The 22,279-nt window shown below is 48.3% G+C and overlaps 1 protein-coding gene across 2 annotated transcripts in view; it reads left to right on the top strand.

Moving 5' to 3' along the window:
• TUBGCP3 (tubulin gamma complex component 3) overlaps positions 1-22,279 on the top strand; it is a 61,279-nt gene that overhangs the window by 34,799 nt on the left and 4,201 nt on the right. The window contains exons 14-20 of one of the 2 annotated variants that reach the window (XM_082365845.1): positions 1,913-2,084; positions 4,082-4,217; positions 5,061-5,129; positions 7,668-7,803; positions 15,277-15,365; positions 15,491-15,622; positions 18,881-19,021. In XM_082365845.1, coding sequence (XP_082221971.1) covers positions 1,913-2,084; positions 4,082-4,217; positions 5,061-5,129; positions 7,668-7,803; positions 15,277-15,365; positions 15,491-15,622; positions 18,881-19,021 — 875 coding nt within the window. Of the gene's footprint in view, positions 1-1,894; positions 2,085-4,081; positions 4,218-5,060; positions 5,130-7,667; positions 7,804-15,276; positions 15,366-15,490; positions 15,623-18,880; positions 19,022-22,279 lie in introns of both variants that reach the window. The other variant, XM_082365844.1, reaches the window with a different exon arrangement.

The raw sequence follows: 22,279 nt of genomic DNA, 5'->3' as shown, positions 1-22,279 counted from the left end.
TCTATGCGTTTGACTGTTTTAGATTCCACTGGTAAGTGAGATCGTACAGCATTTCTTTTCTCTCTCCGGCTTACTTCACTCAGCATGATGCCATCCTGGTCCATCCATGTTGTCACCAGTGGCAGAAGCACCTGCTTTTTTACGGCTGAATTATGTTCCATTGGATATGTACACTGTATCTTCTTTATCCATTCATATGTCCGTGGACACTTTGGTTGTTTCCACGTCTTGGCTTTTGTCAGTAATGCTGCAGTGAACACGGAGTGCAGAGATTCCTTTGAGATCCTGACTTCATTTCCTTTTGGATGTGAATTGCTGGGTCGTATGGTAGTTCTATTCTTAATTTTTTGAGGAACCGCCATACTGTTCTCCACAGTGGCTGCATCAATTTACATTCCCACCGACGCTGTACTAGGGTTTCCTTTTCTCCATGTCCTCATCAGCACTTGTGATTTCTTGACTTTTCCACGGTGGCCATTCTGAGAGGCACGAGGTGACATCTCACTGTGGTTTTGGTTTGCATTTCCCTGATGAGTCGTGATGCTGAGCAGCTTCTTGTGTTCCTTTTGGCCCAGCTTGATTTTCAGCATCTGAGAGGGCTCACTAGGGGAGATTCCAGAATGTGCTGGAGTTGTACTGAAAATCCAGATCAAGGTCAGGGCTGATGGGAGATGTGGTCGCACCTGTGTCGCCATGCGGTTAAGGCCAGGGCTCCAGGGCAAGGCGGCGGCTGCAGCCGCGGGCCAGACACATCTCCCTCTCACCCCTCTGGCTCCCCGTCTCAGGTGTGTTTGACATGCACTGTTCTGTGTAAACATTTTAGGGATTCAGAGATGCCAGGTTAGTTCTTAGAATATGGAGGTCCCAGTACAGAATGTTTGGAAACACCTGTGTTGAGGAGGTAGAAGGAGGAGGAGGAGCCCGGTGAAGAGTTGTGTTGATGCCTTTCGACGTTTCCCTAGTGGCCGGAGAAGATGGCACTCAGGGAGGACGAGTGCTGTGCCCGGCCGGCCGTGGAGACCCGCAGCGGAGGCCAGCACCCGTGAGCGCCCAGCGCGCGGCGCGCGGCGGGCAGGCAGGAGGGGGCCACAGAGCGCTGCTGCTCTGCCTCAGTCAGCCACCCTTGCTCTCCCCGCTGCTACCCTCTGCGGAGCGAGGGGGTTTCGGCTGCCAGCGCCACCGGGAGGAGGAGAGACGCGGACTCGGAAGGGCTGCTAGTAATGATACAAACAGCAGTGGGAAAAGTCACGTTTATATTTCTCATATGGGAAAAACTTTGGAAATTTAAAAGGGAGCCTAGAGAGCTAAGGGTAGATGTTTTCCTGTGGGAGCATAAGGAACAGAGACCGGCCAGCAGGTTCTGGGTCGGGTGTCGTCTGACAGGCGCTTTGGCTGCCGTTGGTTGGCATTAAACCTTTTCTCTGGCGTGAAAACCCTTCATGAATCGAGCAATGGTACAGCAAGAACACTTCTGGGGGAGGATCTTGACATTTTTAAAATGACACAGATCAACAGAAATTTGTGTTGCCCCTCCCCCTCCCCCATCCCCCAAATGTGACCGTGGTCAGCGCAGCGCCTGGCGCCCTCACGTTACTGCACCATCACACCTCCCCTTCTACAGAAAGCTACGTTTTCCTCACCGTGGACACCTTAGTTTCTCCGCAGTAATGTATAATTAGAATAGCAGCAGTACTAAAATAGGTTTTTCTTAACGGGACCGTTATTCTGAAGAACAAACAAGCCCTCCTGGTCTGCCCTCCTGACTGCGCCCTCGGCCTGTCAGCGAAGCTGTGAGCAGGTGTGGAGTGACTTGTGTGTGTGTGAGTCTCTCATTCCTCCTTCGTAAAATGCAGATTATGTACGTATGCGTACTTTTCCCCTTTGTTCTTTACAGCTGCAGATTTTTTCACAGATTTGGAAAATGCATTTCAGGGGAAAATTGACGCGGCTTATTTTGAGACCAGCAAGTACCTACTGGATGTTCTGAATAAGAAGTACAGCCTGCTGGACCACATGCAGGCCATGCGGCGGTACTTGCTGCTCGGTCAAGGAGACTTTATCAGGCACTTAATGGATTTGCTCAAGTAAGAAGGCTCTTTAGGTTTTCTCGTAAACGTGCAGTAGAGTTCAGCATGATAAAGAGCTTTACAGTTTCTCTTTAAAAGAATAAGCGACATTAGAGGAAATGTGTTGAATTCTCATAGAACGTTGGGAAGATGAAATCCGAGGAGAGAAAATTGTCGCATCATCAAGCCAATGTCCCTTTAGTTCTTGTCCTGTGCTTCACTCGCGGGGCTCGTGTGCCTCTTGAGCACTGGCACCGACCAGCAGGGGTATGAGGGGCGCGTGGTGTGGTCGATTAGCTTAGCTTCAGTTTGAGAGTAGTCTGCGAAATAAGATGTATGTATGTTTTAAAATGGAACTTTTTCTTCCATGTTTTTAGTTTACATTATTTCTTGCTAAAAAAACCAAAAAACAAAACAACTTCATAGGACAAACTTCCATTAGTTTGTCTCTTCCGTTAGTAGTTCTTCATAGAACTACTCCTTCCATTCAGTTCCATGACGTTCCTCCTGGCACCGTCCCTTCTAGAAGGAAGTGTGTGTCCCTCCTTCCTGCCATAGAGACAGGAGGGCCAGCTCTGTAGGAGACAGCCGGGCCCCGGGCAGCCGAGGGTGGGCACAGCGTGGACTCGGGCGCCTAGGACTGGACGTGTGGCTTCTTGGCGCTGCCTTTGGGACACTTCAGTCGTGCCTGTGTCAGTCCAGCAGTGTCTCAGGCCTTTGGTCCCCAGACTCCATGTGTGTCGGAATCCCCTCCAGGGACTGTTGGACTGGACGGCCGGGCCTGCCCGCAGAGACGGCTCCGTGGCTCTGGGCTGGAGCCAGGACGGTGCGTCCCTAAGAGGGTCCCGGCCGAGGGGAAGCTGCTGGTGTGGGGACTGCACTTGAGAAGCCGCTTCAGCCACGGCAGCGCCGTAGTTCCACCTCCAACCAGAAGGCCGTCTTCAGTACGAAAGATGATTGAGTTTTGGGGGCACACATAGCAGGCTCAGGGGTAACCTTGTTTGAGGAATTAGCTCATGAAAGAGTTGATGATCTGCTGAACATGAATTCTTGGTGGTTATACTTCCTGAAGGAGCCTTTCTGCTCTCTGTAAGGAAGGGGGTCGCTGGTGACTTAGGTACTGGTCCCAGGGCAGCACCTGTGGGGAGTGGGTGGAGATGAGTTTTTAGGGGGAGATGTTCTTTCAGTGGCCCAGGGGGTGGGGGGCAAGTGTGCAGGTTTGGGGTGGAGGAGAGCAGGTGTTTTGTGAACGTTTAGAGGCCATGGCCACATTGCAGATCGCATCATTTAGCTGACTTACCCGTGTTTGCCTTATGCTGGGTTTTAATAATCAAAGTGTCTCATCCTTGATAGTAAATGAAAAATTTATTTCTTCTCAAAGGCCTGTTTTAAGTTTCCAGTTTTAAAAGGGGAATGTCATCAGTCTCTAGCTTGCCTCAGATTTATTTGAGCGACACTGACGTTGTTGGTCCTTTTTCACCCTGCGCACACCTGGGGTGGATCTCAGAAATGTTAGCTTCATATTTAGGAACGCAGATGTCAGTTTCATATTTAGGAACGCAGATGTCAGTAACCCTTAAATGTTTGCTGGTAATGCAGTAGTTTTTAGCCTTTAGAATCATGGTGTCCACACAGCTAATTGTTTTGATTTAATCTAGTCCTTTCTGCCCATTGGATTTGTACAGGAAGTTACAGTAGTTCATGCTACTGTAGACCAGGCTTAAGTTTGAAAACTGTATTTGTTAACATGCGTGGCTCACTTAAGGATTTTCAATTTTAAGCTGAATCAAAATTAATTTTAAAGAAGTGTTTTGCTCCCCAAAATACTTGATGAAATCTTATTTATAGTTAATTCTGTAGCATTCAAATTTTATAGTCATTTTGTTACCGTGTTGTATTGGTTCCATTTGTCCTTTTAGGTTTTGTAATTTGAACTCTTTATAATTTTAAGTTTTTAGGAAGTGCATTAAGAATTCAAGTAACATTCTCTTTTACTTTTACAAAAATCTGTTAAGACCAGAACTTGCCCGTCCGGCTACGACTTTGTACCAACACAACTTGACTGGAATTCTTGAAACAGCTGTCAGAGCCACCAACGCCCAGTTTGACAGCCCTGAGGCCCTCAGAAGACTGGATGTGAGGCTGCTGGAGGTACCGCAGCTCTGGTCCCACCCGGGGCTCCTCGCTGATGCCCTCCATGTGGCCTGAGGCCCCGCTGCTCTGCTCTGCTCTGCCCTCTCCTCTCCTCTCCTCTCCTCTCCTCTCCTCTCCTCGCTGCTCCGCTCTGGTTGGGGGGGAGCTGGCCACCGTGTGTCGGAATCCCTGCCCAGTGGCCTGGCGTGGTGTGGCCTCAGACGGGTCCCCGCACCTCAGTGTGTTCTCCTGACAGAGGGCCCCCAGGGCTGCGGGCAGGGCACATGCAGCTCTGTCCTGGGGCCTGGCCACGTGGACGCTTAGTCACCACCACTGCTGCTGCTGGTGACGATACTGGGCCCAGAGGTGACAGATCGCAGTAGCATTGATCACAAATAGAGGTGTTTAGTTTTAGTTGGTAGAAGATGACTTTTTTTAGGGGAATGAGTATTTCATAAACATAATACACTGTTTGCTTACTTATGATGGAGGACCATTAGCAGAACCTGTGGGTTTTTAACAAATGTTTACTTTTAAGGGTTAGGAACCCAAAAGGCAGTGGGTTTTTGTCATTTGAGAAAATGCTGATGAATGTTAAAACTGATTTTACAATATTCATTGAAAATATGCTCTTTATTCCAGAATATTTGCAGGGTACCGCGTATGTGCCTGTTCACTGTCTAGATGCTGAGGGTACAGGAGTGGACAAAAGATGCCCTCCTCTGCTGTCATGCAGCTCACGCTCAAAACTGCTGAGTGGTTTTTAAAAATTGGGCTTTATTTTAATGCCTTTTCTTTGAGGACTCGACAGCCTCACAGTGGTGGGAAGCCCTGCAGTTGTGTGTTTGTTTTTGCGCTCAGGTCTCTCCAGGTGACACCGGCTGGGACGTCTTCAGCCTGGATTACCACGTCGACGGGCCCATCGCAACCGTAAGATCCCGCTGGGCGCCGTCATAGCTGTTTGGGTGGCTGCACGTCCTGTTGCTTCCGAGCCGCTTTCTCTCTAGAGCACCGCGTGAAGTGCTCGCTTGTATCCCCGATGCATCCACTGAATGAATGCTTGAGCCAGAGTCGTGTGTGTGTGTGTGCGTGCGCGCGCACGTGTGTGTGTGTGCGCGCGCGTGTGTGTGTGTGCGCACAACAGTCACTAATGAGTGCTGAAGTGCTGGATTATTTTAAGAATTCTTAATATCATTTGTTCTTATCATAGGTTTCAGCAAGTACTTAATAAATGGGTTATTCATTTTGTTCCATTATTCTTAGACTGTAGTGACTAATTTAGGATAATTTGAAGGGAACCATAAAGTATTTTAGTGGAGTTGTATTTTTACTACTTGGATAAAATTTGATATTTAGTATTCATTTAAACTGATGAGAAAATAGCTGTCCTATTGTTCATAGTGCTTTCACTGTGTTTAAAGAAAAGTACTATTTCCTTGAATGGTTCCCAGATCATAAAGGATTGACCAGCACAGCTCTCTTCTTGTGTGTCTGCAATTAAAATGCCCTCTTGAGTGCTCAGTTTTTCTTTATTCAGACTTGAGTGAACTCTGCTTGACCAAGGCATCTCTTTGAACTTATCTCAGTCACTTTCATATCTGAAATATTGAAGAAGGACATGCATTTCTTCTACTTCTTGGGAAAATATTTTGTTAAGAGGCAGTGTAATTTGGCTCTACAGTGTCTCCCGAGCGGTCTTGGCGGAGCTGGAGTCTGTGGCTGTCCTTCCTCTCCAGGTGTGACATGGGCCCGCCTCCTGCTGGAGAGCTTGCGCCGAGGCCAGGCTCTCCTGCATTCCCTTTGGGCTGACGGCTTTGCTCTGGCAGGTGCTCTGTCTGTCTCCTGTGAGGCGGTGGCTCCTGGGGCAGGCTTTTTACACATAAACTCCCCATGTTTAAATTTTACCAGATCAAAGCTACTACACTTTCAATATATAACTGTGCTCAAACTTAATTTTTGGTCATATTCAAACTAGTTTTTTCTCCTTCGATGTATGTCATAAATAGTTTTAAGTAATTATAATGTAAAAAAGAGGCTATTTTAACAAATTATTTATGTTAGAAACTTTCCTATTACCTACCTTGTTAATATTGCATATTTTACATATTATTTTTTTCATAGTATAAATGATACCATAGTGAAGGCAGCTGCATCGATTATTTCACAAAATGTAGGTGCCTGGAGTAGTAGATACACTGAACATGGTCTGTATACACGGTTACTTAATTATTGTATGATATTGCACATCTTACTGAGAGTATCGAAGTTACGCATTGCATACCTTGTGCATAAACAATTGATCACGCTATGTTATATTTTCAAGATTTTAGATTTTTAAAAGCTCTAGTAGAGTCAAGAAAATAAGTTTATATCATAGATGTATTTAAAAAGAAATTTAAGATAGATCCCTACCTGTGGCTCATAGGCGTCCATTTCCTTGCCAACTCCAGCGGGTTGATGGTCCGACGGGAGAGGCTGGATTGGAAGGAGAAGAGGTCTTGTAGTTGGTTGCTGGAGTCTGCCCAGGACTCACACGGGGCGTGGCCTCTTGCCCGTCTGGTCTTTGTGCTCCAGTCCCAGGGTCGGCACACGTCCTGGGTTGGCATGTTCTCAGTGGAGTGGCTGTACCTGTAGCCGTTTTATTGAACAGCTGCAGATAATCAGACTAACGTTAGAAATGGAAATAATTTTTAACTATCACATTAAATTCTGTGCAGTTGGATACAGAAGTTGCTAGAAAGATAAAAAGAGGGCTATTTTATTTAAAAATTTATGGTTTTAGAATCAGATTTTAGAAGCAAATGGATTTCCTGATTTTTCCCTGTTTAATTTACTATATTAATCTCTATTTCCTTTCTATTCTCACTGAAATTGTCATTTTTTGTATAGAATTTAATTAGAATGGGTACATATCTTAGTTACATAGTTATATCTTCTATAACACAGCATTGTTTTAGATTCTTACAAATTCTGTGAAGAAGGATTTGGAAAGACAAATGTCATTTTGACAGTGGGCAGGATAAAATCCATTTATTTCTACCCTTGATCTCCAGGGTGTTACATGAGGTGTCAGGAGCTTATTTGTTGAATGTTCCTCCGAACTTTATTCTGCAGTAAGTGATGGACTGAGGGACCACGTCCTGTGGGTGCTGTTTCCCTGTGTGAATGCAGTGGGATGTGAACGTCCCCGCTCTAGACAGTTCATAGGTGTAAGGAATTTCGGTCACACTGAACTTTTGTGCGTCAGGTCCGTTGAATGTGCTCTGACGCGTAAACGATCAGCGTGGTTGCTGTGTGATGGCGCTTTCCTGAAGTGGGCTGTGCTGGTTGCTTACCTACTACTTAGAACGTGTTAGAGCTGGTTGTGTGTTCTCTGGCTTTCTGTTTAAGGAAAAAAAAGACTGAGCCCTGCCCCGGGAGGACCCTCACCTTACAGGTTCCTGTCAGCCTGTGTTCTGCTCTTCCCAGGTGTTCACTCGAGAGTGTATGAGCCACTACCTGAGAGTGTTTAACTTCCTCTGGAGGGCCAAGCGGATGGAGTACATCCTCACTGACATCCGGAAGGGGCACATGTGCAACGCCAAGCTCCTGAGAAATATGCCAGGTAAACCCCGGCAGAGGGCGTGTCCCCGCCTGGCCCTTGGTTTCCAGCAGCTTCGCAAAAACAAAAGTGTTCTTAAAGTAATTGAAAAGTGGTTTCCTGTGCTTTTGGATTTGTCTTTTGTGAAGAGGCTCATTTGTAATATGCTTATCTTGACTTCAGTGCAAATCAGGAAAAGAAATTGAGTCAAGTTAGGTTTTTTTAGACATTGAAGTTTCTTTTAGAATCATGTAGTGTTCATATCTGTACTTTAATTTTTTTTAAAAAAATAATTTTTAAGGAAAGAAAGCCGTTTAGTAAATCACTGGCTCATTTAAAATTCACTAAGTGTTTTAATTAAAGTCTATTTGGGAATTGCTTTAATATTGTTTTGGTTCATAAACCAGGACATGGGAAGATTTTACAATATTTTACAGTTAAAAGCTATAATAAAACTCTCATGTCATATAGTCAAGTTCATTTTAATGTTATAAATATTGAGTGTCTTCAGTTATGAATAATTTTGAAATCTTTATATTGAAAGTGATTTGGTCAAAACGTTTGAGAAAGTATTTCAACAAATTATGTCTCCAGAGAAGAACCAAACGGTCACACTGTTAATCCTTTGGTGAAAGCAGTTACTAAAAAAGGAGCAGTTGTTTGCAGAACGGCCTGCGTGAGCTCTGCTTGTTTACTAGGTCGAGGCTCCTCCCTGGGCAGCTCCCAGAGTTCCAGAACTGTGACACCCCAGAAGCTGGGGGCTGGTGGGTACCCGTCCATGTGGGAACACGCGGAATCACAGGTTTACTGGCGTCCAGGCTTTCTGTATTCCCGGCGGGACCCGGCGAGTGGTCGTGATGCTCTTAGGCTCCTGGCCGAGCTTCCTCCGGACTCACTTCGAGAAGATTAATGCTAGGGTCCCTCTGATGTAGCTGAGAAGGAGGCAAGAGGGGGCGTTTTCTCTGAAAGCCTCTCGTGGTTGTGGACAGTAAATATGCCTTCAGCGTCCATTTCCTAGTCGATGAGGGCGGAGGCGCTGGCTCCTGGCTTTGCCTCTGCCGCCCTCCCCGGAAGTCACACGGTCGGAGCGCCTGCCAGGTGTTCACCGGGCCCGCCCTCCCCGGAAGTCACACGGTCAGTGCACCTGCCAGGTGTTCACCGGGCCCGCCCTCCCCGGAAGTCACACGGTCGGAGCGCCTGCCAGGTGTTCACCGGGCCCGCCCTCCCCGGAAGTCACACAGTCGGTGCGCCTGCCAGGTGTTCACCGGGCCCGCCCTCACCGGAAGTCACACGGTCAGTGCACCTGCCAGGTGTTCACCGGGCCTGCCCTCCCCGGAAGTCACACGGTCAGTGCACCTGCCAGGTGTTCACCGGGCCCGCCCTCCCCGGAAGTCACACGGTCAGTGCACCTGCCATGTGTCCACTGGGCCTGCCCTCTCCCCCTCCCTGCGAGCAGAGGGGTCTCATCTTCCTCAGTGTCTGGTGGAGATCATTTCAGCACAGTGCAGATATTTGTCATTGCATCACTCTTCTCCTTTCGAAATGAACAACTGTATTATTTTTAGCTGTGGGAAATCTGAGCTCTGTAACAGTTCTAAGTATTAGCTGGTTCTGATAACGTTTTTCTGATTTGAATATCAGCAATGTCTATGCGAATTGGCTTTTCTCTTATTTTGAATAGTCAGAAATGAGTTTTGTTTTCTACTTGAAGATAACTAATGCATTTATTTGATCAGTTTTCTGTGTAATTTTAACATAACTTGATCCTATTATATCATGTTCAGTTTCAGCTTCTTTCACTGAGCCTTTTCCCTTGTCATTATAACTTCTTGTAAAATATTTTTAATAGCATAATATTGCCTCCTGTGGACATATCATTTTATCTTTTCTCTTTGGTTGGACATATAGTTTTTTGGGTTTTTTTTTTTTTTTTTTTTTACTATTTTTCCACTAATATAAATAATGCCATAAGCTTTGTGTAAATATATATTTATATGCCTCTGAATATTTCTTTAGAATAGGTGAATTGGAAATGGAATTGCTGGGTTAACAGATACGAATCTTAGTTTTACTTTACATTTACTAATACTTATATTTCTTAGTATTTCTATTTTAACTCTGTTGGTACATATTGTCAGATTACTTTTCAGGAAAGTTTGTACCAGTTTAATTTACATCCCCGTAAGCACAGCTGTCACTGGCTGATAGTTGTCTGTACTGCTGTTTTCTTTCTTCTTTTTTTTTTTTTTTTGACTAACATTGGATATTATGTTCAAACAAACTGTCAATTTGATAGGTGAAAATGGCAGTTCATTTTATTTATTTGTTTGCTTTCTATGAATTTTTTTAAAATTCATTTTTTATTTTTTTTGGCCACACCCCATGGCATGCGAGATCTTAGTTCTCTGACCAGGGATCAAACCCGTGCCCCCTGCAGTGGAAGCATGGAGTCCTAACCACTGGACCGCCAGGGAGTTCCCTGGAAGTTCATTTTAATTCCTTTTAATGCTTTTTAAATTAGCTTTGAATGTAAACACTTTTCTTTCTTTCTTTTTTTTGTCATTTGTGTTTGTTTTTTCAGGAAATTGTTTTTTTGCCCATGTTTCTGTTGGAGTGCAGCGTTCTTACCTTTGACTTATAAGGAAGTGTTTTAGTTATTAATGGCCAGGCAACTTGATGAACAGAGATCAACTAGGTAGTTAGTCTTTTTAACACGGCAGATTTAGAAATGTCCCACCAACCATAAATCTGAGGCAGAAATACAGGAAAATTCCAGAAAATGCTTCTGAAAGCAGCCCGTGGAATCCTCCACGTGTGCACGTGTGTGTTTGGTCATGTGCACAGTACCCATGATTGTCATCCCAGAAATAATTTTAATGCTCATCAAAATAAGTTGTTTGGAGTAAACAGTTACACCTGAAAATGATTTGCTCAGAGCAAGAGTTTTTGATAATGGTATGCCAAGCCGATTAAACCCATTTTTATATATATTTGCCATTTAGCTAGACAGAAAAGATTGTTGATCTGAAATGGTTTAAAGGTTTTTTTCCTTTAAAAAGAAATGGAAGTTCTTTTGTTAGATTCAGTTAATCTAAAAACTGCTGCTATTAGTGGCAACTAAATGTGTATTTCAAATAACATTTAACCAGATGAAATAGGCAAATACAGAACTACAGGTAGACGAGCTTTTGCTGCGTCCTTCTCAGCCTTTGTGTCCCGGGGGGAGGGAGTGCATGGAGCGTCCCCTCCCCACAGAGTGGTGTGAAAATAGTCTCCTTTTTGGTCCTCGTTGGAAATGAAACGGAACGAGGAGGAGGTAGGGGAAGTGGTCGGCTCCCCTGCTGGCGGGGGCCTTGTTTTCCTTTCTTGGTGATTTAATACGATAACGATTCGTCTTACAGTGGGCGTTCTAGACTTAGCGGAATGGCGGCTCAAAGATGAGTAGATGTTTTTCTCTTTGAAAGTTCCTTTTTGTGTCTCTCGTTTTTGTCCACGTGGGTGAGTAGGTAGTCCTCAGTGATTACACGGCTGTGAAGTGTTCTCTTCTTGTTCGCCAGACTGCTAAGCCGAGTGGTTAGCGCTCTGCCCAGATGCTGGGCTGTGGCCTCGAGCTGATTCTTAGTCTTCTGCCTCAGAGTCCTCGTCTGGGTCGGGGCTGGTTGGCAGCACTTGCCTTCAAGGGTTGCCAGGATGGAATCTGTGCAGCGCTCAGCCCAGCGCCCCTCGGGGAGCCCCACGTGGACAGGTGTCCTCACACTTGCCTGGTAGACAGAGGACGCCAGACGGTGTCTGCAGGAGGCCCTGACCGGTGACCAGAGGTCTTGTACCCAGGAGACAGGAAAGACCCAGGATCTTACCAACGTCCTTTGACTCCATAGCCTTGAGAAATGAATCTCATGGGTAATTTGGTGAAGTCGCTTTTAAATATCATCCCCTCAGCTGTAGATAAAAGTTGAAGGAGGTGATTTTGAAATTGTGAATAAATTGTTTTAGGGTATTTTTTAGAAAGAAACTTTTGTAATTTTTAATAACACTCAAGGCTATTTCCAGTGCATCTCCAGTTGGGCAGAAGCTTCTGGGAAAGATGTCCAGACCACACGGTCAAGCCTGTGAGAGCTGCTGGTGTATTTTAAAGCCCTGAAGTCCCTCCCGCAGCCTTGAGGGGCAGTAGAGGATTACAGATGGGTCTAACGTCTCACGCCTAAGTCCACCGGAGGGGAGATGGTCATTCTTGGTGTCTGTGTAAAGCTATCTGCCGCTACGTTAGTCCAGCGGGAGATGTACTGTATTTATTGCACCTCAGGGTGAAGGTTGCTTTGCTTTTGGGATTTTTAGAATTATATGGTTATTTGTGGTTCAGTTATAAAAACACAAGTACTTATGTTATAAGTATGTTTTAAGTGTATTTTCAAGGTTCTGCGTAAAGAGATTCAAGGGCTGTTTCAGGTGTAAGTTGTATTTTTTAGGAGCTAAAGGACCGAAGTATACCTTGTGAATTCAGTCTCTGTGTGAACTGGGTTCATAGTCGTTAGAGCCTTAACTGGGCAGTGAGCAGTTCCGAAATCCTTCAGCTCAGAGCGCTTGCTCTCCCCCGTGGGGAAGGGAAGCACTGTGGTGTTAGAGGGACTGCAGACTTTACCGTGTGGGTTGTTTTACCAGATCCCTTTTCAGGAGGCAGTGCCCTCGGGTCCCTTCACTCTCAGAGGCTTTATCTTCGAGGGAGGGTGCATTAAAGATGCTGTCCTCCGTGCTCACTTCAGACTCGAGAACACATGGTTTTTCTAGAGTGAAAATACATTTGGTAGTACTTGAAGACTATAAAGAAAATAACACATATTTTAACACTGTTGCCAAATTTGCCTTGGTCATGGAAACCTTTTGAAAGGGATGTGAATGAAATAGTCAAGACATAGATGATGCAGACTGTCTCCTTAAATTTTGAGGATCGAAATGATTCATTCAGTAAATAATGATTGGCCTACTTGGTGCTGCCCGTTCTTGGTAATCCATTGGTGGATGTGGCAGAAGGGTCCCTGTGGTCAGGAAGCGTCTTGTCTCGCAGGCCAGCTGGACGTGTCCGCAGGTGCTTAGGGCACTTTGATCGTCGTTTGAAGTGGGAAAGACCAGGTGCTGTGGGAGTATGGGAGGCAGACCCCCACCAGGTGGCGTCATAGGATGGAGGGGCTCCCGGGCTGGCATCTGGAGGTGAGGGCGTTAGATGGGAAGAGCGGCTGGGGGCCCGGCAGAAGAGCGTGTCCAGAAGGGGGGCTGGGCCAGGTCCACGGGCCTCGAGGCCATGTGAGCCGGTGTGACTTCAGTGCAGCGGGGGCCAGAGAGGGTCCGCCCCGAGGGGTGAGCAGGGAGGCCAGCAGCCTGGTCCACCGTGACGGTGTGCAAGGCTCATGCAGCCCGGGTTGCCAGCAGCCTCGGGGCTGAGGGCCGTGGGCTGGGCGGTGTGGCCGGGGTGGACGCCTGGGCCTCTGCTTCTGGGCACTGCGGGAGGAGCGGGGGCCGGCTGCCAGGTCAGGTGCATCTGTGTGAGATGTTTTTAAGGGTAAATGAATCTGCAGCCCAAGACAGATCTGGGCAGGAGGAAAAGACTTCAGCTTAGGTGATACTTAGAGGAGACCCACACTACACAGAGCAGTGGAACCTGGAGTCGCGCTTCTTCCCCAACGTGTGGAAGACTGTCCTGGAGCCGGAGGCTGGCGAGTGGCCGCAGGTGTGCTCTTGCTCCTGCACTGACCCAGGCCCCGAGGCACCTGGGGCGTCAGTGTTCTCAGGTCATCCGCCGGGAGCCGGGATGAGACCTACCGTTCTGTCTGTGATCTTAAACTTTCTTTGGTGGGAAAATGTCAGGCTGGGTTAGTGTAAACTGCAGACCCGTCGCACGAGGCTGGGAAGCAGGCCGCCCCCGTTTGCTGTGAGTGCGGGCAGAGCCGTGCCTTCAGCAGTGGTGAGATTGTGCTGGACGAGGCCTCAGAGACGCTGGGCTTCCGGGAAAGGTCCACCCGGAGTTTGTGGTGACGTGAAGAACGCTAAAGAAACAGACCCTTCCACAAGGCGTTTCTAGACTATTTCGTATCACAGACCGTTTCATGGAACTTTGCCGCTCTACGAAGAAATCACATCACACCGAGAAAGATGTGGAGAACCGGACTGGCACGTGCCCGCATGCCTGTGGGATGTTTGAATGTGCACGGACGGCTCTCCAGGGGGACTGCCTGGCGTCGGGGGAGGACAGCCCGCCGTTCCAGCTCTGGTTAAACCCCAGATGGAGTTGCGCACTGGGGTTACTTCTCTGAGAAGCTTACCTAAACCATAATGCAGATGAATATGGCTGAAACAGCATGTTCTTACGCCTTTTTACATGGAAAAGTAATTTCAGTTAAATAGACTTTGAGTGCTAGACTGGAAGTCTTAGCCCCTCTGATGGTTTTAGTAGGAAAAGTACATCCTTCACTCTGGACTTACAAATGAAATAGGAAGCTTATAGCTGTCTTTCAGAAGAATATTAACCGTATTCATGGATTGCAGATTCCTGATGGTATGGGGGACGTCAGGCTTTGGAGCCTGTGCCGGTCTTCTGAGGTGGCCATGCTGTTTCTTCCCTGGCGGAGGAGGACCTATTAGACAAGGCAGAATCCCCACAAGTGTCGCTTAGTCCTCAGCTTGTAGAAAGCAGTATTTTTTCAAGTATATAGCACCACTATTGTTTTTTTCACACCTGTTTATACGTCACTCCGTCATTACCCTTTGAGGAAGGGACAAGAATGATTTCTCAAATAACTGCATGCAGCGACAAGTGAGTTATGCAGGTAGCTAATTGAAGGCCCTTGGAGTGGTAACAGAAATATGTCCAGTCTGGCCCATATTAAAGTCGTTCCCCCAACAGAGCCTTCAGGGACAGTAGTAGCCCATAATAGTCCAGCGGAGTCTCTGAACAAAAATGAAAAGTCCAAGCAGAGAATGGCTGCTCCCTGGTGACCTTCCAGCCTTTTCCTGGTTTTATAATCTCACAAAGAACAGGAGTGGAGTCTGGGCCCTGCCCACCCCCCTCCAAGTTCATGTTTCTCTCAGGTGACAAGGTCACATTCGGTACTTAGGGAAATGTCATTTTTGTCGCCAAATAGCTAGGGAATAGTAAAAGTCTCACACACAGTAGGCAGACTGACTGATTGTAAAGAAACCATAAAATTGAGCTTATATTTATTCAAGATACTGCATTATTGTAAAACAGAATTTCTCTAATTTTCAAATACAGTTATTTCATTTTATGCCATTTCTTGTTAGATCCTTATATTCCGTAATCTGTCACTGCATGACGAGGTGGCTAAATACGTGTTTAAATAGCACAGAGATGGACTCTGGAAAGGCTGTTTTCTGCCTTAGGGGTCGAGAGTGAAAGTGAGGGAGTTTTGGGGAAGACAGCTTGCAGGTGGCCAGGAGGGCGGGCTGTGCTGGTGTCCGACGGCGGTGTGTCCGGCTCTCTTGCAGAATTCTCTGGGGTGCTGCACCACTGTCACATTCTGGCTTCCGAGATGGTCCATTTCATCCATCAGATGCAGTATTACATTACATTTGAGGTACGTTCGAGTCAGCCCTTGATTCTGGTTGAGGTCATATTGTCTCAGGCCTTCGTGCTGTGCTTCATGGAAGGCGCCGTGCCAGCGTGGCGCCGGCTTCTCCGTCAGGCTCTCGTCATTTCCAGGTGCTTGAGTGCTCTTGGGATGAACTGTGGAACAAAGTGCAGCAGGCCCAGGACCTGGACCACATCATCGCCGCGCACGAGGCCTTCCTGGACACCGTCATCTCCCGCTGTCTGCTGGACGCCGACTCCAGGGTAAGACGAGAGCGGACGGTCAGCCAGTCCTTCCCTCGGGCTCGTCCCCCGGTGCAGCCACAGCCTTGGTAGTCGGGACGGGCTTGCTGCTAGCGTGGTGTTTCCCATCGGGGGCAGGCTTGCTGCTAGCGTGGTGTTTCCCATCAGGCTTGGAGCGGTGGTGCTCAGGTGAGAACGTGCCTTGAACTGGGCATGAGAGGGTGAAGACCGGTGGCGCCCATCCACCTCCTGGGGTGGCAGTGATGTCCTCGCGTGCTGCTCAGGGGGGAGTCGTCCTGAGGGACGGCAGTGCGAGAACAAGCATTCAGAGCCCATCCCTCAGTTCAGGGGGTGTGGGCGCAGGCCAGGCCTTCCGGAGCCTCTGGCGGCAGAGTCGGGACAGGCTGTCTGTCTGGATAAACCCCTGCTCGTTTGCTGACACTGCTTCCCGTAGGCTCTGCTGAAAGTTGCACGTTCCGTGTGGCAAGTCTTCCCGGAGCTTAGATTTTATTCAGAGATCTGGGAAAATAAGGGACACTTTGCTTTCACTTGAGACAAATGCGAAGTAGGAAGCAAAATTTCAAGTGCGTTTTTGACGTTAAATGTGTGACTTTAAAGACGTTTCAGGCTTGCAGAGGGCTGCTTCCCCCTAAACCTCCACCCGCTGCAGGGGTCCTTCTGTGGGAACACGCTGCTTGAAAGGGCTTCTGTTTTGTCTGATTTTTTTTTCGGTAGATAGCTTTATTAGATATTGCCAGAATCCCTGCCAGAAGCGTTGTGTGCATTTGCATTCCCAACAGCAGGCGCATGAGAGTGCATTTTCCTACAGCCTCGCCAACAGAACATGTTGTCATACTTTTAAATTTTTGCCAGTGTGATAGATAGGTGAGAAATTGTATCTTAGTGCTGTTTTTTTATCATTTTTTTTATAACATCTTTATTGGAGTATAATTGCTTTACAATGGTATGTTAGTTTCTGCTGTATAACAAAGTGAATCAGCTATACTTGTCTGATTTTTTTAGTATATCTGGTTAGCCATCCATGGCTGGGAAAACGGGTATTTTGATATGCCAGATTTCATTATTAGAGAATTATTGATCATATGTGCTTCTTTATAGATGCTTCAGATTAAAGATGCTTCTATATAGAATGTTTTATAAATATATTGAAACAGCGGCACAGGAGTAATTTAAGATACTTGGAGCGTAAGGAGAACTTAAGAAGCACACACCTCAGGGCTTTCAGCCTCGCTCACTGCACCTCGTCTGTATCAGGCTGACACCACGGGCAGGTCCTGTGAGGGGTCTGCCTGCTGACACGCTTGTGTTCGGTCCAGGTAGATGAGTGTCCAGGGCCCGACCGGACGGGCTGCGGGCGTTCGCTGCCACCGTGTCCTCGTCCACTCGCACGGCACGGGGCACTGCGGGCAGGTGGGCCTAAGGCTCTGTCCCGCTTCTCAGCCTTTGGCCCCAGCGTTCCCGTGTTCTGAAAGAGCGCGACACTTCACTCTCTTCCCTACGTTTGTGAGAGTTAAATTGTGTGCTGCTCGTAAGCCGTCACCATAGTGCCTGGCACATGTGAGTTGCTACTGGTTTTAAACAGTTAAAAGTCATCTTGTGTGTGTGTGTTTGGCGGGGAGATTTACGATCGTTAGATCTAATGCTTTTTAGAACACGTGTGAAGGGCTGAGGGTTGTCCCCGGGCTGGCGAATAGAGAGCACATGCACCTGCCAGTAGCGGCGTCTCTGCCCGTTTGCACCTGTGGAAATGCCATTGTAGACAGCTGGAGGCCACGCTGCTCCTTGCTAAAGATGTCTGCGGAGATGAACAGAATCCAAGGGAGAAAATATTTTTGCCTGTAGCATAATTTTCTCATGATAGTAAATGTTTACATGTGAGTTGGTCCTGGCTAAATTCATGGAAGGAGTTGTTTGCTGAAGGCTCTAATGTTCTTTTCTGAAATGGTCCGTCTGCTGAGGGTTTTACTTTTAATTTGATGGTTTGTTCAAAGTAATCACTAGAAGGTTTTTGTTTTTTAAGAAACCCAATATATAAAACAAATTAAGGCAGTCTGTTATTGACAAATTAAATGTATTTTTCTTACGTCACTTAGTAAGAAAAACAAGGCTGTTTGATACACGTAATTTTGAAGTTGGAGGTTGTGACAGGTGTGTGTATACATTTTTGTAATTTCTGTTTGTGCATTCTTGAGAAAAATCCTGAGTCACACTGTAAATTGTTGCAAACCGGTATCAGCACAGAAGGCACTTCTGTAGTCGCCCCGTCTGAACAGATTGCTGATAACAGAAGCACATATTGCACTCTTAGCTTGGAGTAAACAGCAGTAAGTCGCCCCAGCTCCAAAAATAGTAAATTTTTATTTGACTACAATAAAGAAACAAACTAGAAGAAATAAATCCTTGTTAGAAAGTCGTCTCCAGTTTTTGTTTTGATTCCGTGTTGCGGCTGGGGCCCCACCAGGAGCAGGCAGCTCTGAGCCGAGCGCGGGGCTTGCTGCCCACGGAAGACCCCCCCTGGGTGCTGGCTCTCTTGTTACCGTCCAGCCCCCCGCCCCTTCCCCTCCGCTGGCGCCGGTGTCGTGGTGCTCGCCGTACAGCCCTGGGTTAGGGTGTGTATGGTGCGCGGATATCGTTTGGTGTACATACGAGACTGTGGGCTGTGGTCTCCTCCTTTCCATGCCACACTAGAGAAAGAATGAATCACCTGCGGTAGGCGTGTGCCCTGAGGAGCCCCGTGAATTAGGGAGACGCACTGTCGCCCTTGGTTTAAAACCATCCTTTCATTCCTGGTGTAAAACATGATACCTTTTTCTAAAAAACCTTGCAGAATTTGTTTTTTATACTTTTTAAAGAATTTCCTCTCTCATATTCTCCTTGTCTGGTTTTGGTATGTGCCACCAAAAAAAAAAAAAAGTGTTTTCCCATCCCTTTCTAATCCTCGAGCAGTCCCACTGCGGACGCAGCTCCGTGCTCCACACTTTGGAGTTGGGCAGCACCTTGGGTTGCCAGGTGTCGGTGAGGATGGGAGGTGATTCGGCCGAGAGCCTGGGCTCTGTCTGCTTGCTGTTGCTATGGTGATTCAGAATTCGCGTGTTTGCCAGGACCGGGTGTTCAGTCAGTGTCTGCGGATGCATGAATGAACAGCTAAAGAGCGCCTTGAGAATTTCACTAAGTGTCAATATTTTGTTTGAAAAACTTAGTAGTAAGCGTGTTGGGGGCTCTGTTCATAAAAAGAAAAAACTTGTCTTCTCTCCGCAGGCACTTTTAAACCAGCTGAGGGCCGTGTTTGACCAAATCATCGAGCTTCAGAACACCCAAGATGCCATCTACAGAGCCGCCCTGGAAGAGCTACAGAGACGCCTGCGGTTTGAGGAGAGGAGGCAGCAGCGTGAAGCCGAGGTACGGTTTCGGTGCTGGTGGGCTTATCCGTTTAGATAGTGGACTGTTGCCGCAGTAGTTACCAGCGCAGCAGAGACTCTGCCGCTGAAATGTCGCTGCGGCTGTGGTCGTATCCACGCGCGGCCGGGGTCCTGAGCGGCTGGGGACTCTTTACAGGGAGCGGGCACCATCACCATTGTCCTCAGCTTTAAAAATAAATGAAGGCGGCGGTCACGGGAAGCGCTGGTCTCTGCCAGCGTTCCTCGGTAAGCGTCGGGACGTGCGTCTGCTTCGGTGTCTCCGCTGGGCGGTGCCCGACTCCGCATCGCTCTCATCTGGAGCCGGTGGACACATGTATACCCGTGGGAACCGGATTTCTGCACGTCGGCTATTTTCAGTGACCTTACTGAAGTAGTTCATGTCCTTCATGACCTTGAAGTACCAAGATTTATTGAATGAGTTTGAGTCTTTATGGGATTTCTTGTATCGGATATAATCTGTACAGTCTTTCACTTTTTCAAGATGCTTATTCTTGGGGTGGTGACAGACTGTTACCCGCCAGCGCCTCGGAGCGGATCGCCTGATAAGGCAGGTTATTCGACGTGTTTGTTCAAATGCGCTCGGGTCCGCGGGAGAGGGAAGAGCTGCGAGCTGCGAGTGTGCCCAAGGAAGGGTTAGCGTTCGTGAGGCCGACGATCTGCGGCGTCATCAGACCCGAGGCCCCCGCAGGCGGAGGGGCTGTGCAGGGCGGCTCGGAGCGCCCGGGGCGCCTGGTCGGGGCCTCGGCGTTCCGCGTTCCTGCTGCTGCCGCCGGGCTGGGGCTCCCGGGCGCCTCTTCCTCCTGCAGTCCCTGCCCTCAGCTTTCTGCTTTCTTCCCACTTCTCAGAACCGTGTGTGATAATACGTCCAATTCAGATTTAGGGCTAAAGGCCTTCTCTTTCTTTCTTTTTTCTGTCTCACAATTGGAAATCTTGTTTTCTAGCAGGAGCTCGCCCAGCAGTTTGTTCCCTGACTCCGCCTGCCCCCCACACACCTGTACACACCTGTACACACCTGTACACACCACGGTCTCAGAACAGGCATCCTGACCCTCCCCCCACAGTGCAGCAGCCGTGCAATTTCCCAGCCACGTGTCCGCTACCGCAAGGTGACCTCCCTGAAATAGCTCTTCCCGTAAGGTTTTGCCACCAGCTCAGTACCCAGTTGGATTAATTGGTTTCATTTTTGCTTTTAATCATTAAGGATAGCTTTTTTTTTTTTTTTCTTTTTTTTTAAAGGGAACGCTATTTATTTATTTAGGCTGTGTTGGGTCTTCGTTTCTGTGCGAGGGCTTTCTCTAGTTGCGGCGAGCGGGGGCCACTCTTCATCGCAGTGCGCGGGCCTCTCACTGTCGCGGCCTCTCTTGTTGCGGAGCACAGGCTCCAGACGCGCAGGCTCAGTAGTTGTGGCTCACGGGCCTAGTTGCTCCGCGGCACGCGGGACCCTCCCAGACCAGGGCTCGAACCCGCGTCCCCTGCATTGGCAGGCAGATTCTCAACCACTGCGCCACCAGGGAAGCCCAGGGATAGCTTTTATTTATAAAACAAAGTTGAATTTAACTATGTAAAATCGTTACCTGGTCGCAAATACAAGACAAAGTGTTTGGACGCGGCCGCTGCGCTGCTGACGTGAACGTGCGTGTCAGCCCAGCTGTGAGGTGTATACCGCGTTGTGACGATGCATCGCGCTCCCCACTGAGGGTTCTCGTGCTTTTTTATACGCGCTGTACTACAGTAAGATAGAATATTTAAAAAATTTGTTTGAAAAGACAAGAGGTGGTAGGGGAAGAAGAGGTAGAAAGTAATACAACTTTAGTAATTACTTCATCTTTTAAAGCCCAGCATCAAAAGATATTTTTTAAAGCTCACGAAGTAAGTAAAACAGGTATACATATATTAAAAGATACAGACATGAAAATAATGTCGTCTAAAATCAGGCAGCAAGAAGGGGGGCGCTCACCATTTGCGCTCAGGTTGGTTGTTAACGCTGTCTGAAGAAATAGAGCGCAGGGATGGCCCGTTTTATGAAGGTATCCTTTTAAAGGTAATCACTGGAACAAACTTAGAAGTCTTCCGGTTATCAGAAGAAACACAGACCATATGGTAAAAGATGACCACCGTCAGGTAGACCAGAAAGCGTCTCATTGATATGCTGACAGTGAGACCAGACGTGTCTGTCCTATCAACAGAGGTAACGGGGCTAAACCCACCTCATCAGAGGAAAGGCCTCTGGGTAACCTCTGGTCTGGGGCTGCCCCCTGGACCTGTCACCTGCTCGCCCACGGCTGAGGGCTCGTCTGGGCAGACCTGCTTGGTCGGGAGGTTCTGGGACGGAAGAGACAGGACAGAGTGGAAAGGATGGACGACGCACCGGGTACTGAAGTTGTCCGAAGGGAAGCAGGTTGCCGTCGAGGGCACAAGGCAGTAGAGAGGACAGGGCCAGCTTGTGATGGAAGGTGGGGTTGCGGTGAGGACCCGCCACGGCGGGAGGTCCGGGGGGGGCACTAGGGGTGACCCGTGTCTCTCAGGCTGCGGAACCCCAGGACGCGATTCTGAAAATGCACAACCCTCGTGCCGACGGAAATAAACGGGGAGAGAGTCACCCACACGCCCGCTGAAGCCACTGGGCAAGCACCGAAACCCGGAGGCGGCCGGGCAGCAGGAGGAGGGCCCCGGTGAGATGAGGGTGAGCGTGGACGGAGGGCGTCCCAGGCCCAGGGGGAGCAGAACAAGCCGGGCACCCGCCCACGAGGCCGTGGGGGGAAGACAGACACACCGAGGCGGGGAGGAAACGCCGCCTGCAGGCTTGCTCGGATCCGCGAGGCCAGCCTGCACACGGGAGGGAGACGAAGGGCTTTCTCTGGACTTGCTAGCGTTGACCCCAGGACAGGGGGCAAATTCTGCCGCCGGGAAGGGAGCGGCCGGACCTCTCGGCGTGGAGAGTGCTGTGCTCGGGCGCCAGTCCAGCCGCGGGGGGTGGAAGCGCCCAGAGCCCGCTTGCGAAGCTCTGTGAGGTTGGCACCCGATGCGAGAATCTTTACACCAGACCTAGGTTGTGAACGGTGATGGAGAAAGTCTTACAGAAAACACAGTGGAAACATTTAACAGAATATTGAGAGAATAATTCACCAAGACTGGGGTTTATTTAAGGAATGCAGGGGTTCAAGAGATCTATTCATGTAATTTACCAGGTTAATTGATAGAAATGATCCTGTGATACTTCCTGCGTGTGCTGGCCGGA

This window comes from Balaenoptera borealis (assembly GCF_965194805.1).
Source record: "Balaenoptera borealis genome assembly, chromosome: 18".
Lineage (NCBI taxonomy): Eukaryota > Metazoa > Chordata > Mammalia > Artiodactyla > Balaenopteridae > Balaenoptera > Balaenoptera borealis.
This window is presented reverse-complemented; position numbering and strand designations above follow the sequence as displayed.